The sequence below is a fragment of the Microcebus murinus genome, chromosome 10, assembly GCF_040939455.1.
Source record: "Microcebus murinus isolate Inina chromosome 10, M.murinus_Inina_mat1.0, whole genome shotgun sequence".
NCBI classification, from domain to species: Eukaryota; Metazoa; Chordata; class Mammalia; order Primates; family Cheirogaleidae; genus Microcebus; species Microcebus murinus.
The window spans coordinates 99,704,730-99,718,988 of record NC_134113.1 but is presented as its reverse complement, the minus strand read 5'-3'; the positions used below and the strand labels follow the sequence as shown (position 1 = coordinate 99,718,988).

The 14,259-nt window shown below is 57.0% G+C and overlaps 1 protein-coding gene across 7 annotated transcripts in view; it reads left to right on the top strand.

Annotated features, from left to right (window-relative positions):
* The window catches only part of CACNA1C (calcium voltage-gated channel subunit alpha1 C), a 613,935-nt gene that overhangs the window by 539,826 nt on the left and 59,850 nt on the right, over window positions 1-14,259 (top strand). For 4 of the 7 annotated variants that reach the window (XM_076007799.1, XM_076007800.1, XM_020287401.2 and 1 more), the window contains exon 28: window positions 6,883-6,966. In XM_076007799.1, coding sequence (XP_075863914.1) covers window positions 6,883-6,966 — 84 coding nt within the window. Of the gene's footprint in view, window positions 1-6,227; window positions 6,312-6,882; window positions 6,967-14,259 lie in introns of all 7 variants that reach the window. The other 3 variants (XM_020287409.2, XM_020287411.2, XM_076007801.1) reach the window with 2 other exon arrangements.

The following is a 14,259-nucleotide window of genomic DNA, read 5'->3' as shown; positions in this document are numbered from 1 at the left end:
GGTTTGGAATGGTCTCCCCACACCTCGGTCAGCTGGGTTGGCCCAGGAGGGATGCAAGGCAGGCAGACGGTTTTGGGCACTGCTGCAAGTCCAAGCTCATTCCCATAGCAAAGGGGAGACAGCTCTTCCTTGTTTCCTCTACTCCCAACACTGCCTATTCCCTGCCCTTCCTTCAAAGAGTGCATGGTGCTGTTCATTTGAGCTTAAAATTGCCCGCGTGCATCACAGTGAGTCTGCCCAGCCCTTCGGCACCCTAGTCCTGGAGGTGTCCTTTGCAGAAATCAGCTCATTCCTTCCAGCATGAGTAGAGTGAAGCATCTGTTGGGATCCCCGAGTCTACCTGGGTGCAAACTGAGGCAGAGAAAGGACCTTCTTGGGCCCCCAGAAGACTGCAGGCTTCAGCAGGTCTGATTCATAACTGCACGGCTGAGCCTTGCAGAGGCTCCTCCTGAGTGCTTATTATGTGTTGATGGGATAAATAAATGAATGAGTGAATCAATGAAGGCCTTCAAAAATTTCCTGGGGAGGAAAAGTATAATTCCAAAGAAAGCTGGAGTAGAAAGTGTCTAGTTAAAAGTATGTGTTCCCGGGAGTGTGTGTTCCTCCCGCAGTTATGAGAGTGGCCCCCATCACTACCACCCACCTGAGGGCTCCTTGCACAGGGCAAGGACCCAGCCCCCTGCCCACTCCTACCCTTCGTCAAGAGTCCTCGAGCCATCTGTGCGGCGTGTGCCTCTGGGCACATCCGAATTCACACATCACAGGACGGGCTGCTGCCCACAGCCGTTTGCCCCAGTTACGCCTCCTCCACTAGACGCCACTAATGTCCCTGATTACTGTATGTCTAAGTGGCACCCTAATATAATACAGTTCCTATCATCTCTGCTTGGTGTCAGTTACATTGTGCTCTAGGGTGCTCCACCCATGGGATCCGCTCTTCACAGACATGCTAAGAGTTCGCCGCCGCCGCTGCATTCACTGCCGGCAGGACCCAGCCCCTCCCAGGTCCATCAGCCCCCGTCTCAGTCGGACAGCGGCCGAGAGACCGGAGTTTGCAGGAACTGGCTCTGTGCCTGCCCCAGCCGCCCTGCTCAGCCGCTCACACCCCTGCTTTCCAGACCTGCTCTCGCAGGGGGGACTGTTGCTCCCTTGTGGGGACCCCTCCCTTGGTGAGCACAAGCCATCTGTCACCCTCCCATGCTGGCCCTGCCCCATTGGGTAGCCTGGCCACTTCCCCCGGTTCCATGTCGACGTGTTCCTTTCCCCATGTGAGTGGCAGGTCACTTCAGAGGCCCTGGACCTGGTCTGGGGACTTCACATCCCCGTTCCCCAGCCTCTTCCTTGCTCTTCCCCCACCCATCCCTCTCTCCTTCGTCTTCCCTCTCTCTTTCCCAACCCCCCACCAGCCATGGTTTCTCGTCTCCTGCCATCACCTCAAGGGACTTCTGCCCCCAACGTCCTCTGTCGCCTTCTCCTGTGACCGCAGCGGTCCCTTGCCCTCCCCGCCGCTGTGCCCTGTGCCCGTCTCAGTCCCCGCAGCGCCACTACTGCTCCCAGCCCGGCTCCAGCGCTGGCCTCTGCGTCCTGGGAGGGGACGGTCCTGGCCAGGTGCTCCTGGACAGACTGGAAGTGGAGTCAGCTTCCCTGTCGGGATGGGAAGTGTTTCCTGGCCCGCCTCTCCTTTCCCTTCTCTCAGCCGGACTGTCTGCGACAGATAAGGGGGCCGGCGGGAAGGAACAGAGAAGAGAAAAAAAACAAATCTTGCCCCTGAAATCACCGTTTATCTCAAAACCCTAACACCAAGCCGCACAGTCCGGACGTCAAGGAAGCGTGCGCAGGCCTGACGTGCCTCTGGCCGCCGCCTGTGCGGGCTCCGCCTGCGGAAGATGGCAGGGCGCCTCTCTCCGCAGAGAAGCAGCCGCGACCCAGAAAGTGCGGCAGGGGCGTGTGCGGCAGCGGTCCTTCACAGCGCTCCGGCTCAGAGACGGAAAACCGGCCCACGGGGCAGTCCACCCCTCTGCTCCCAGCCCTCTGGCCCAGGAAGAGCGACCTGTCTTCCCGGGCAGGAAGAGCGGTTTCTAGGGACCTGGAAGTTAACTGTCCACATGAACTGACTCTAATACATTCGGCCCTGAGGCCCCGAACCCTGCCACCAACCCCGATCTGCACTGGCCAGACTTCATGAGAGCGTCGTACTGATGCCCAGAGGGTGGGCGGGAGAGGCCTGAAATGCACGAGAGGAGGCCGGAGATCCAGAGCCTCCTCCCTCCCCCACCAGGCTTGGCTTCTCCTCTGCTCAGCGCTACTAGCAGTGGCACCCGAGAGTCGTCCCCCGCACTAGGAGGAGCAGAGAAGCGCTGGTTAGTGATGCCAGTGGCTAATAATACTCCTTTCAAGCTGACTTCGGGTCAGACACGGTTCTCTGTGCTTTGGATCTGTGGTCTCATTTAATCTTCACCTTAACTCTATGGTTTGTTCCATTTTCTAGGTGGGAAAACTGAGGCAAAGAGAGGTTAAATTATTTGCTCACGGTTACCCAGCTAGGAAGTGGCACCAGTATGGCAGAAGCCAGACAGTCAACCTCCAGAGGCCAAGCTCCTAACCACGACACTGCCTCTCTCAGCTCGGTGTGCCTTCGGTGACGAGCCAGGTCAGGGCACAGATAACCCGAAGAGGAGACCCCTCACGCTTGCAGCACTCCCCCTCCCAGCAGGGCTTTTCTTAGGCTGATCTCACTTCAGTCTGCACTTGCTCAGCCCACACCTGTGAGTGACGGCGGGCCAGCAGAGGTCAGGAGACCCCCTGGCCTAGGGTGTGAGCAGCTCCGGTTGGCAGGGCCGCGGCCCGACCTGCGGGTGCCCACGAGGCCTTCCCTGGTGTGGCAGAGGAGAGGCCCCTTCTTAACACATCCCCAGAGCCAAGCCTTGGGAAGGGGAAATCCATTCCGTCTGTCGGATTGGGGATGGCAGGAAGCTTCCAGCAGCAAAAACACTGCCCCTTCTGGGTGGTCTGCCTTGCCTGGCTCTGAGGAGCTGGACTTGAAGAGGTTTGGTTTGCCGCTTCAAGGAAAGCCAGGAAAACCCTTTCCCAACCCTGACTTCCCAACCATTTGGGACCCAGTCACCTGAGAAATAAGGGGCCACAGGCATAACCTGGCTGCAGGTCAAACTGACTTCATAAGAAAAGAGTATGACTTCCCCACCTCCATCTTCCATCACACCCTACAGCCCCTATTACCAGTGGCTCCCAGCAAGTGAGGGATGGCCAAAGACAGGTGCATGAGAGAGAGACAGAGGCCACCAAGCTCTCAGACTGCAGACGGCACAGGGGAAAAACAGTCTTCCTAGGACCCACCCATTTAGGGAGTTGTTGACCACAGTGGAGGACAGGGGCCATGTTTCTGGGAAGGGTGTGGATCAGTGGGAGGAAAGGGCTGTAAAGTGGTGGGGGTGGGGCTGACAAAGGGGATGGAGCCCTGGAAGCTGGCCCAAACCCATCTTCATGGCCGATCTGGGAGGATGCCGGGTTCCTGGCACAGAGGGCGGGGAAGCGGTGTGTGGGTCAGGGGGGAAGCCGCCTCTGAAAGGGACCCTGTTGCCCCCTAGACATGCTCCCTCACCCCTGCCAGCTCTGCGTAAATCTCAGAGCCGGGGCCACAGTAGCCCTGGTGACAAGGGAGCGGGTTGGCTTTTACCGCCAGTGCAGGCCTGCCACAGGACGCAGAAGTCGGCCTCAGCCCCCAGCAGCACAGCCTGGTGAAGGCGGGGAGGCACAGGCGGTGATCCCGCAGAGCCCAGCCCGCCAGCCGGGCCGGTGTGGCACCGTGGGCCGGGGAGGGCAACGGCCAAGGAGCAGCCACCTGGCATGTGTTTTCCTTCTGGCTGCACATCTACAAAGAAACCTGGGAGAAAGGGTGGCCAGGGACGCAAAGCCAGGAGGGTGCCAGGGTCCCTTTCCCCTGGCACGTGCCCACCTATGGGCCATGTGTGTTGTCCTGGCTTTGATCTCTGTGCATCCGTCCTCTCCCTCCTGTCTCTCAGAGGTGCCGCAGACCAAGGCCAACTCGCCGTTCTGTTTCAGGTCTCTGGCGGATGAAAAGATTCCAGCCCATCCTCCTTTCTTGAGCACTGAGGCTTCCACCTTCCTCTCTCCCCCTGGCCCCCATACCCAAATAATGTTTCCTTACACATTTTCTAGGCTGCCACCGAGCCCTCCTGGATCTGCTCTTGTTCTGTTTCTCTCCCTTCTCTTCCTTGACTTCCCTTCCTTCCCTCCTGAAATAGCTCTACCCACAAGATGGCATTCCTATCGAGACAGTCCCCCAGTGTTTCCAAAGCCTAATTCAGAAGCGCATGTATATTTATAGTTCTTTCAGGTCTTCACTCTCTACCTCCCTTCCCCCAAAGTCAGTGCTCCCCTTTGCCCTGTGAGTGACATCTGAGACCTGGGAGGGAACTGACTGTTCCTGCTCACAGCATGTGACTTAAATGGGAGAGAGGAGTCTCTGCCTCCACAGCTCTGGCATATTCGGAAAAGTGCTCTACAAGGACAAGCAAGCCATGGTTCCAGGCTGACCATACCTGACCCATGCCCGGCCAGCCTCTGCTCCCGTCTGGCAGCCCAGTCTCCTCGGTGGCACTTCTGCTTTCTTTTGGCAGAAATGTCTGGGAACCGAGAGGCCTTTCCCTGTGACCTGGCCTCCCACACTAGGAACAACAGCCCCAGGACAGCCTGTCTTGTGTCCCTCTGGAAAGAGGGCATGGCTGGGGGTGGGAAGTTCAGGGGCTGGATAGAGCCGAGCGGAAGTGGAAAAGCACAGAGTCTTGGCCAGTTGGCAGCCTTCGGGAGAGCTGGAGAGAGTGGGGCCCTCGCAGAGGCCCTTCCTGCTTCGTGCCCCTCACCAGCCTCTAGAATTCCATCTCCTGGAAGCCTGAGAACAGGAAAACGCTGCTCCTGCTGAACGGCAGTGGCCAGTCCCGGCTTGTCCCCTTTGCACAACATTCCTTGAAAAACTAAGGAGTGAATGTCCTTTCTTAAGGCAAATCTCTTTAGTACTGGGTCCTCTGCATCCTGCCCGTGGGAAGTGTGACTGTCCTGTTCCTGGGCTTCCTGAGCGCTGGGTGCCCCACGTGGCACGGACTTGGCTGTCTGGCTCCCTCCCACAGAGGACATAGTCCAGGCCGAGACGGAGAGTCCACCGTCCAGGCCTCCTGGGCCCTACCGGGCATCTGGGACCACCCATTCCTTGGTTGACCAGTTGTCCAAGTACTTCAACTAATTTTTTCAAGAATATTCATCCCTTCCCTTCTCCACATGTGGTATAAAACAAATAGAAGGCACACCTACGTAATAAAGTGGCGAAGTCAGGACACTGGTCTTCCACTTCTGTGCCAGAATCGCCCCTCAGGGCCCTGCCCCCACCTCCCTCTGAGGAGCCAGTGCCCCGTGCCCCCCAGCCTCCACCAGCAACCCTGTCCCAGGACAGGCGTCAAGGGCGCCACTCCCTTGGGTGGCGTCTGCGCCGCAGCGCGGCCTTGCGTCAGACGACGGTGCCGGGAGAGGAGCCTGGGCGCTCGGGGGCACCCAGAGAGCACTGTCTGGAGCCGCAGGAGACGCCCCAGCCCGTGAGGCGGACCGGCCTCGCCCCTCTCAGTCAGCACAGGCGTCGGCAGGGAGAGCCGCCCGGGAGACGCCCAGCTCGGGGACCAGGGCTGCACAGTCCAGCTGATGCCAGAGCTCGTTCTCGTGATTTGGCCCGTTCCCTTATTTCTGAGCTTGACACAAGTCACTGCTGGGCCAGATAACCTGGCCCCGCTGCTGGCCCACACTGGCCGCTGTGGCTTTCCGGGCCTTTCCGTCCCCAGCCTTGCCTGTAAGACTGCAGCCCACTGTGACCCACTAAGGTCCCACGCGTGGGTCCCCTCCCCCGTGGCCATTGTGGCGGGAGAGGACGAGGGGTGTGGGGGGTGCTGAGCCCAGGGCTTGCCCCGCCTCGCCCCCACCCCTCCTGTCCCTGCGGAGGGCGCTGGGGGTCTGGAGGACAGGGCCATGTGACCAGGAAGGCCGCAGGGGCTCGGACGAGATGCCCTTCGGCTCCTGCCGCGGCGAGGTGCCCAGACCAGCAGAGCGCTGAGGTGCCGGCGGTGGTTCTGATAGTGATGTTGCTCTGTTCTTGTCTGTCTAATATTCCTTTTTAATCCCGTCCTGCCTGCCCCTCCCTTATGTAGGGTTACTTTAGTGATCCCTGGAATGTTTTTGACTTCCTCATCGTAATTGGCAGCATAATTGACGTCATTCTCAGTGAGACTAATGTGAGTATTACTCTGCCCTCCCCAGGAATCCTCGTCCTTCCTCCTCTGCCTCCTCCCTCTCTCTTTCTCACTCTCTCTTTACTTCCTTTTATTTTGTTTTTAATTTCCTGTTTTTACCCGCCTCCAGTCATGCCTTATATTGAACCTGCCGTCGTCCTGTGGGGAAAAAAAGTGGGAGCTTCTCCTCCTTTTTTTCCACTTGTCCGAGCTCTGCCCAGCCGTGCTGGGCCCAGGCGAGGGCTGAGCGGGGACAGTGGCGGTGCGGTGGCAGCACTGCCCGCCCAGGGCTCAGCCCGCCACCTCTGAACTAACCCAGCTTTTATCAGGCCTCCGCACCTGCGAAAACCAGGTCACCAGGTTTGAGCCGCCAGAGATGTAGAGTGGTAAGAGAGTATTTAAAATGCCCACGTAACCTCTTTCTTTTCTCATTTTTTTTTCTCTTCTCTCCCTTTCTTCATGCCTTTTTTGTTTTCATTTTTCCTCTTCCCTTTTGTTTTGTTTTTCTCCTTTGTTGTTTTTTTTTTCCCCCCTCTTCTCTCTCTCTCTTCCTCGGCTTCTCTGCCCCATGCAGCACTATTTCTGTGATGCATGGAATACATTTGACGCCTTGATTGTTGTGGGTAGCATTGTTGATATAGCAATCACCGAGGTAAACGTAAGTACATGGCGTCTGTCCCTAACTGTCCGTGCCTGCTCTAACATTCGTCTTTCCCCGGTTTTTTCCCTTCATTTTATTTGCTCCTCCCCACCTCCTTATTTTGATTTCATCTTTTTGTTTGTTTAATTTCTTTAAATTGGTTTGAAGGACTTTTTTTCTTGTTGCTTTATATTCAAATATTTTTTATTCTTTTCTTTTTTAACTTTGGAACGCTTTAGGACTTCCCTTTTCCTGTTAAGTTTTGATTGCTGCATTTTTTTCTCTCTCCCTTTACAATCAGCGTGGCATGACTCACACTGTATAGGCAGATGCAGCTCTGGGAATCGTGGAGTGAGAACATGCGGATGTTGGCCCGCTGGGTGGCTGCTGGGGCAGGGACCCAAACCTCTTCTGACCCCACCTTCTCCTCCAGCCTGCTGCCTCTCCCCTCCTGCCCCTCCGTTCCCACAGCATCTTAGAAGAGAACTCTTTCAAAGTGGCACACCTAAGTTAAGGCTAGGACTTCGCCTGCGATGTCAGCCATGGCCCACCTTTGCCTGAGGGGCTCCCATTATCTTACACTGGTTTCTGTTTAACATCAGTAGCCTATGCGGGCAGCCTGGCCCCTGCAGGCTCATGTGAGAGAGAAGAGAACCAGTCATGTTTGGACTTCTGTTTGTATGCCTCTTCTCTGGAGCTGGTGAGCGCTCTTCTGGGTGGACCTTCCCTCCCAGTTGCTGTGGAAGCAGCTCCATGTAAGCCCCTCCCTCCCCCTTTACCCGCCTGGTTCTCCACCCCATCCCCTGACCCCCTTCACATCCCGCTCCTAGCTCCCTGGCCTCAGACAGAGCCCCAGCCCTGAGGGCCTCCGGCCACCCTCTCCTCCCAAGAGCTGCCTCCTCCAATACAGTTCCTACCAGTCCCTGCACTGTCTCTTTGTTACCTGGCATGTTTAAATCTCCTCTCTCTATCTATAGGCAAGCCCTCTGCGGTTAGTCTTTAACATGTGTTGTTTAAGTTTGTTGTCATTATTGTTCCTTAATTAAGAGATGCACTGAACCTTGAATAACAGCATGGAGCAGGCGCTTTAGAGTTTTGATCTAAGGTGTTTGAAACTACCTGACCACCCACTGTGTGGCCCCTGTCCTTACCTCCACTCCAGTCAGCCAGACTGCCATGTTACCTCATCTGTTGCTCCCTGCCCCCACTGGAAGCCTGTCTGCCACTCTCCAGCAGGTGGATTTGGGAAGGGGGGTTACACTTGCTGGGCACCCCCTTCCTACTCACACTGTAGCTCCAGATTTGGTTGCCCCACTGTCTCCAACAGCTGTGGGTTGTCTTTGTCGTGTGTGTGTGTGTGTGTGTGTGTGTGTGTGTGTGTGTACACACTCTCCTGTGACTTCTTCCAATGAATCCGACCTATGCTCTGAGCCCCCTCCCCGTCTTGAGTGGACTCCCAGCTCTGCAGGCTGGGCCAGCCCTAAGCTGTCTCCCAAGTGCCATCCAAGCCCCTGTGTTCGAAGGTCAGCACTTCTGTGCTCAGAGCTTGTGCCACGTGTGCCTTGAACAGAGGGCAGCTGTGGGAGAGCAATGGCAGTAGTATACTGCACCACAGATCCATGTGCAAAGCTGCCCAGCAGGACCCAGAGCCCCGTGGCAGGGAAATCCTGGAAGGTGACAACGAGCTATCCCTCTGCGGGCAGAGTAGCCCCACTGCAGTCCCAGGGAATTCTCTGGGGTTCTTCTCCCTGTTAGCAAGACCCCCTAGCACTCAACCTGGCATTTTCTCCCAAAATATTCGTGTTTTAGAAAAACAAAACAAACATTTTTTAGTATATAAAATTCTGCAGAAAAAGTGGCTCCACTGAGGGTGGGGAGGGAGCCTGAACTCATGCAGCAGCCCTGACATTTGTAGAAAGGCTTTCTGTTTACAACTCACTTTTGCATTCCTCTCACTTAACTCTTAACTGCCCTGTGAATCTGACAGGCAAGAACTCCTGCCCACTGCTGCTGGGTGATGATGTGGAGATTAAGCCCTTTCTCTGCTGGGCCTGCTGGGCTGCCCGTTCCTGGCTCTAGGCCAGAGTTCCCCTCTCTAACCACGTGCTGCCACCAGCCAGGATTTGTTCAAGCCTTACATTCTGTAATTGATGTTTTAAATAACCATAGGGTGTTTCACTTTCTCAGTAAGAATGATTGATCAGCACACTGTGAGAGTTCTGCTGGACCTCTCTCCTTCCCAGCAGCCCCTCTCACCTCGAGAGTGCCCAGGCTGCTCCAGAGTGAGGGCTGTGGGTTTGGAGTCACACTCAAGGATTGTCTGGGATAAGATGGCAACAGTACATGTGGCTGAGAGCAAGAGCAGGTGTCCAGAGACTCAAGCCCTATTTCTGGACCACTTTTTCACCCTCTCCCACACAACTCATGGCTTCTGCACAAAAACAACAAACATCACATCACCCGAGGCAGGAAAGTGGTTTGGAGAGGGAGAGAGAGCTGGTCTTGAAGTCAGAAAAGTGGCAAGTTGCTGAGTCTCACTGCTGCTTCCTATCAAAGTGCTACCAAAATGCCTTGAGACTTAGGATTTTTTATCTGTCAGAGGAATGTGATATTTACAGTGGTGTGTCTTGAAGCTTAAATAAGAGCATCTATTTAAAAGCTGTATGTAAACTGTAAGGCACTGTGGAGTGGGAGAGATGCACCCAAGCAAGTGACATTCTTTCCAAAACCCCTGCTGGTGTGACAAAGGCCCAGTCTCTAAGCAAGACCGTTTCATTAGTCTGATTATAACTGACACCCGCGGACAGTCAGAGCCCGCATTTCCCAAATAGGTCAGACACACGGAGTAGGGACAGCCAGACCAAAGCAAGCACAAGCTCACCGACCACAGTCTGCAACTTTGAAGCCTCAAGAGGCCTGTTCCGAAAAGCATAGTCCTGGCATGACCTGCGCTCAGCAGCCAGCACTGTGGTGACAGACGACATGAGAATAATGTCTGGCCTCAGAAGTAGCTGCCTGCACCCTCTCCTTTGAGTCATTAGCAACTTATGGGCAGCTCTAGGGCTTTCTTCCTCTGGTTTTCTTCAGGCCTTCCCAGATTTTTCTAGCCACATCGTCATCGCAGGACTTACACCCCCAGAGACGTCTCCTTTGAAAGAGCCTACACTGTAAGCTTCACGGAATCTGAGGGCTTTTCACCTGTAATTGTCATCTCCGATGCCTTCAAACCTACAGGAGTGGACCCCCATCCCCCACCGAGCACCGCGTTCGCCCTGCCGTCTTCCAGACCCGCCCCCACTCACACTCGTCTCCCGCCTTCTCCTCGCCCTTGCCAGGCCGTGTGCCCCCGCAGGAATGGATGCCCACCAGCCTCGGAACACTCGTTCCTTCCACAGCACCTGTAGGCCCACCTGCTGTGTGCTGGGCACTGGTTTAGGCACCTACAATCCGTCATTGGGCAAAACAGAAGCCCTGCCCTCATGGGCTTGTGGCGTGGAGAGAGATGACCAGACACAGGCAACGCAATAAGTATAGAAAATAAGGAAACCATACAGTGTGTTAGGAGATGACAGGGGCTTCAGGAGAAACAGTGCCAAGCAAGGGGGCTCAGGGGTGCCAGGGAGAGGTGAAGGCAGGTGCTTCCTTGAGGAGGTGGCATCTGAACAGAGCAAAGCTGTGGAGGAGCTGTGGCATCATCCAGGCAGAGATTTGGGAGAACTTTGGAGGCAGGAGGGCGGCCTGCAAGGCCCAGGCACCCACACCAGTTGGAGCAGGGACGGGTCAGAGGGCAAGGAGTGGGGTTAGGGGTTTCACTCGGAGCGAGGAGGGGACGGCTTTGAGTAGAGTTCTTGTGTGATGTGACTGGGGCCTCTAAAGACTGCCCTGGCTGCTGGCAGGAGTCACAGGGGGATGCCAGAGGCCATTTAGAAGGCAAGTGCGGTGATCCAGGTGGGAGGTGTGGCGGGTGGGAACAAAGTGGCGGGAAAGGTCAGATCTTCCACCCGTTTTGAAAGCAGAACCGCAGCATTTCCTGGCAGACCGGCCGTGGGGGCGGAGGGAGAGGCGCGCAGGCTGACCGTGAGGCCTGCGCAGCGGAAGGGTGGAGTCGTGTGCACGCACAGGCCGTGGGCAGGTGCCCTTGGGTGAAGATAAGCCAGGGCACAGTTCGGACGTGTCCGTCGGCCCTTGGACTGGAGATGTCGGGCGGACAATCGGACGCACTCATCTGAGGCCCGGGCATGGGGTCACCACAGAGCCGGGCACTGGCGCGGGGCACCGGGTGGGGCCCCTCCCACTGCGGTTCACTCGGGGCCTCCAGCCCCAGCGGTGTGACTTGCTGAACCAGCGTCAGGGTCGCACTGCCTCGTTCTGAGTCCGAGCGCCTCTTCCTCTGTGGCCCAGGGAGCTGTGCGTGCAGGGTCAGGCCCCTCACAGAAGCCTTCTGGGCTTCTGCACTGCTTGGGTCTAAATCATATTTTGCTGAGGGAAAACTTGTGGCTATTGATGAAAGTTACTGTAGCATCAAAAACTGCGCCCTAAGACCCCAAATCCCAATCAGTTTAAGTGCTGGGCCATCAGCCTTTCCCAGCCCCTTCCCTTCCGTGCTGTGACGCGTATGGAGCAGCGGAAACTGCCGGGAGGCTGGATTCTCGAAGTACGGGCACAGAGAAACATTCTACAGCTGTGATTAAGAAGCCCTGGCTATGTCCCCACCTCTGGCACTAGAGTCACTCTGGGTTGGGTGACTTAGAACTAACCCCATTCTCCAGGCCTCAATTTCCTCGAATGCAGGTGGGGCTGCGGAGGGTTTGCAAGGGACTGAATGGGGTGTTTCTGATGGCTGGAGGCAGCCCTGTCGTGCCCCCCAGCGCCGGGCCGGATTCTACAGTGTGTTTCCTTTTGCGACGCTCCCAGGCCTGGCAGGAGTTGCTCCCGTGGCTCTGGTGTGGCTCCGTGGAGACGCTCAGGGAGGCAGCAGCAGAGAGGCTGCAGGGGTGGCGCAGGCACAGGGACCGGGGAAGCCACACAGCCCCAGGGAGCTCCCAGCACAGGCCAGAGGAGGGAAAGCCAAGGGTTTGCTTAGAAGCCACAATGTGACCAGAGCCGCCAGTGCAGCTCCGTGACACGGCTCTGGCTCTGACTTGGCCAAGGAGGCGGGCAGGGAGGGGAGAGGGAAAGGAAGACGAGAGAACGACTGGGATGAGTGCGTCTCAGGCCCCATGCTAAGGACATGCCGCGAGTGATTGGATTGAGTCCTCAGGCGGGACGTACAGTCTGCCCGAGGTCGTGCAGCGAATGGGTGGCAAGTCGGGGATTCAAGTCCCTTTCTGTCAGAGGATTGACTCTTGCCTTTGCACAGAGCCCCGCTCATGCCTGGGCCGAGGGGTGGGGCCGTAGCGTGGGGCAGAGCCGAGTGCCCGCGGGTGCTGCAGGCGCGGGGCCCAGGGTGCCGGCGTGCCCTGGAGATGCTCCAGCAGAGCACAGCTGCACGCCAGACCCACGGGCCCAAGGACAGGGCCCGGAAGACAGGGCCAGGGAGGTGTGGAGCGGCACCACTCCCCTCACCCTGCTGGCGTCTGCAGTGGAGATGGGACGGGAGGTGAGAGAGACGGTAGTAACGAGGCGGGCTGGTGTCCCAGGACAGCCACGTGAGGACGCTGGCCTCACACCTCCCTTTCCACCACAGACCGACAGGCACAAACCATCGCTGGCAACTGTCCCTCACTGGCCAGTTCACAGAGCCACACTGGCGCCCAGAGGGGCCAGCATCTGGAGTCAGTGTGCCCCGGGCTGTCTAGGGCCAGGCTTGCTGCAAGGGCCGGTCAGAGCCAGGCCCGGAAGGTGGCCTGGTGCAGCCGGCCTTCTCAGGAGCTGTTGACTGGAGAAGGGCCCTGCAGGCTCGACCAGAAGGCCCTTGGGAACCTCGTTTCTCATGGACATCCTGATCTGGGTTCTTAATCTGGCTTTACTAGGTCACCTGGCTGCCCAGACACAGCTCTGACACGTTGAGGTTCCCCTTGCCTTCTGCCTTCTCATCAAAACCATGGCCTTTTTATTTTCCTCTAATTCTCTTTCTTTCCCTTCCCTATTATCTTGTCAACCCACATACAACCCTCTCATTTCCCCTAAACAAAAGAGTGGGAGGAAGCTGTCCCAGCGCACCCCGTGGCCAGTGTCTGATGCATCAGGTCTTATGGACTCAGCAAGCCTCTGTCAGGGTCTTTGCCAGAAAGCTCTAGGGAGAAGGCACCTAGAAGATTCCATGAGCTAGTCATGAGGAAACATAGGCATGCTCATAGATGCCCGCAGTGCCTCGAAAAGGACTGCCACCTCTGCTGACCTATCCACCCACGCTCAGCGCTCCCGCCCGAGAATCCTCTGTGTCAGTTTCTTTCTGCCCATCCCTGCCTCGGTCTCTCTGTCTCTCCCTCCCTTTCTTCTCTGTCCTTCCGACTCTCTCTCTCTCTCTCTAGCATAAGGAGTTCTTTGATACTGTTAGCACTTGCTGACAGGGCACTTTCATTCTTTGACTCTTCACAGGCTGGTTGGTTTGAGTGAGTGGACGCTGGCTGTCCTTCCCGGGGGAGGTAACCGCCTGGCGATTCCGTAATCAGCCTGTCTGGCGAGTGTTGCAGAGGGTGATGGTGCCCAGAGCCGGGCCTGCGGAGGAACAGCAAGGGACTCCGCATGAGCTGGCCACCGCGCAGGGAATCACACCGGTCACGGCCCTCAGCCTTCCGCACGGCAGCACAAAAGGACTAGAGCAGGAGAGAGCCGGGAACCGGCAGACCCGTGCTCTGCGCCTCTCTGGAAGTCCCTTTGGGGCAAAAGACCCTTCAGAAGGAGTTCTGAAGGGGCCTTTCAACCTGTGCCCGTGACTCCAAAAACAAGCCAAGCTCTTCCCCTTGTAGCTAGGGGTTCACTTCGAGGAGGCAGAAGCCAGAGGTGGTGGCGCACGGCTGCGTTCTGCATTCCTCTCCTTCCTTCTCTGGCGTGTCCCTTGCTGGGTCCTGTGCTTTGCCACGTCTTCTGCTCAACACGCCCCCACAGATCGCCCTGTCCAGTGCACACTAGAGCCAGGATGGGGATTCCGCTTGAAAACCGCCTCCATCTGCGCGCACCTCCTTCACTCACCCTCAGTCTGTATGTCCCAGTGGACTTGTGCTTATTCAGACCTTGCCTCTGAGCACGCAGCCTCTCCGGTCAGCTCCATAAGACTCACAGCTTAAAACACGTGTGCTCGGGCCCCCTCGCCCTGCTGCCATCCTGGTGGCTCCGAGGTTCAGCACCTCCCAACAAGGCCACAGCACT